Source organism: Sinocyclocheilus grahami, unplaced genomic scaffold (assembly GCF_001515645.1).
Source record: "Sinocyclocheilus grahami isolate Dianchi unplaced genomic scaffold, SAMN03320097.WGS_v1.1 scaffold51.1, whole genome shotgun sequence".
Taxonomy (NCBI): domain Eukaryota; kingdom Metazoa; phylum Chordata; class Actinopteri; order Cypriniformes; family Cyprinidae; genus Sinocyclocheilus; species Sinocyclocheilus grahami.
This window is the reverse complement of record NW_015505230.1, coordinates 735,348-737,837: the sequence shown is the minus strand read 5'-3', so window position 1 is coordinate 737,837 and position 2,490 is coordinate 735,348. Positions and strand designations below refer to the sequence as shown.

Genomic DNA, 2,490 nt, shown 5'->3' with positions numbered 1-2,490 from the left:
TTTCTATTATTTCTATCCTGCATTTCTTTGGAACTGTGTTCACTTAATTCTCTCACTTTCCCTTCTTTTTTCAACCTTTCTGCTTCATTTCGACTCCTCCCACCCTCCCTCCCTGCTCAGACAGGCAGAATTTTGGAAATTCCGTTGTAACAAATAGCATGACTGCTGGGAAATGGTGTGGGAATCCCTCTCGTGCCTTATAAAAGAGAGAGGAGAGGCTTCACTCCCTACACTTTCACTACAGCTCCAACAGAACTTATTACTTTCTCCGAAAGCTCAGCAAACCACTGCAGCTGATCTTTCTGCATTTCTTACCTATTTATTACACTAGCAGATTAGTAATGGCATTTTTACCCAGAACCCTTCTTCTGCTGCTGCTGGCAGTAGTTTGTATTCAACTGAGTGGAGGTAAGACATTAATGACACTTTAATATCTGTTCATCTAAAAGTTGTTTGTTATAGTCAGGTTATAGTGAGGCTTTTTCTTGCTTTTTAAACATTATCTAGAGAGATTATTGTGCAGAATCACTATCTTCTGTCAGAATCATGCATTTTAAATGAATCTTTCTATGCTTTTCTATGTTAACAGTTCTAGCGGACGGACCTGACAGGTGCTGGTGTTTGAACACTTTGAAGAAACGTGTCCCAAGAGAACATATTGAAGAGTTCTCTATTTTCCCCCGAAAATCAAAGTGTGAGAACGTTGAAATCATGTAAGTGTCAATCTGTTAACCTGCATTTAATAAAAATGCTGCTTATTATATTTATATAATAATAATACTATATTCTTAGATGCTCTATAACTTTGTTTGTTATATACGTTTATATTAGTTGCCAAACACCAAGCAGCTTGTGAGATGTTTAACTTATCATATGCAATGTATAGGTCTATCTTCGACTAGCTTTCCAGTTAAAATATCCTTAAAATAAGATCAATTTAGTTAAGAGGCAACACTGCCTATTAAAAGTGTTTTAACATGTTTATACTCAAGACACAATAATAAATGCTCTGAAAAGTCTTTAAATCGTATGCAGTGTTGCTTCTCAAATAAAGTGTGCTTGTTTTAAGGATTTTCAGACATTCCAACAGCAAAAAGCCCATTTAGATTACTTAAGGTTTTATAAATCTGTATGTAAACTTGAATGAAATTATATAAGTTAGATTGAATCTTATTAATTTGATGCATTTTCTATGTCTGCAGACTGACACTGAAACCTGTGAACAACACATCTGAAGTCGTCCAGCGCTGCTTGAGTCCAGACACAAAACAAGGCATCAACCTGCAGCTTTGTTGGAACAGGTACAGACATTTTATTATATCCCTTGCATATTAGGCACAAAACTAATAGACACATCTATAGTCATGCTCCTTCAAATATGATGGTATAATTTTACTAAGGTTGAGAATCAATGTATTAATTTGCTTAATGCTCTTGTATAAACATTATTCTGTGGAAAACTTTTATACGTAGGCTATTATATATTAGGCATTAGATTAATGTGTGCACTTTTTTTTGTTTAATTTACAACAGGAAGAACATCAACAACGCCTCCACATTTAAGATATCCAACTGCTTCTAAAGCCATAAATGAAAGTGCAGAAGAGCACGGGAGGACAGAAGGGGCGATCTGGAAACTCTTGAAACCCTATGAGTGGAATTCCATCCTGTCACATGGCCTGGCACTGGCCAATCAGAATCCTGGGATTGAGTGTTGGCCTCATGCAGCTGATGGGAAATCACAGAAGACCTGAAAACACTAGGACCACTGCCAGTATCCGCCGGACACAGATGTTGTCGGCAAAAGCATTTGGATTAGAATTCACTTGCAATATGACTGAAGCACTGAATATATCACTACGCCAGGCAGTATTTAAAAGACTATATTTAAATGGTTTTACAATTTAACTTATTTTATAATGTAAAAACTTAAAATGTGGTACTTTTACTATTTAACCTTTTTTTTTGTTTTGTTATATGTGATGTGTTAGGATTGATTGGGTCACATTGTTTCTTGGGCATTCAATTTTATAGCACACAAAGTACACTTTTAGGCTACCTAACACAATATTTTTATAATGCAGGCTACTTTTGTACCGTTTTGTAATAAAAGCCAATTTCAAGTTATTTTGCATATCTATCTTCCACATCCATTATATTTTTCTGTTGATATGATGATATGTGTATGATTAATTATACAGGAAAACGTGTTAGTTTAGCAGTAAAATAGATGTTAAATGTTGAGGAAGACTACCGAGATGCTGCCCTTCTGCTATTTTTTTGGTAGATTTTACATGAGCCCCACCTATTGGTCATGTCCAAAAACGTATGCTCAAAATGCCTCAAAGTTTCAAGATTGACAAAATAATTATTTAGAAGATGTGTTTATCCAAGTGTCTTGCTTAAGGGTGTGTGGTTCAAACCTTTTTGGCTTCCAGCCTAGATCATTAACCACTATGTCACCATGGACAATTTAATTGGAAATGAATT

The 2,490-nt window shown here is 35.3% G+C and overlaps 1 protein-coding gene across 1 annotated transcript; it reads left to right on the top strand.

Annotated features, from left to right (window-relative positions):
- The first annotated feature begins 247 nt into the window (after positions 1 to 247).
- Positions 248 to 2,127, top strand: LOC107583238 (C-X-C motif chemokine 11-like). The gene is made up of 4 exons (XM_016269384.1): positions 248 to 408; positions 590 to 713; positions 1,203 to 1,301; positions 1,534 to 2,127. The coding sequence occupies exons 1-4, from the start codon at positions 342 to 344 to the stop codon at positions 1,580 to 1,582; spliced, it is 339 nt and encodes a 112-aa protein (XP_016124870.1). The 5' UTR covers positions 248 to 341; the 3' UTR covers positions 1,583 to 2,127.
- The last annotated feature ends 363 nt before the right edge of the window (positions 2,128 to 2,490 follow it).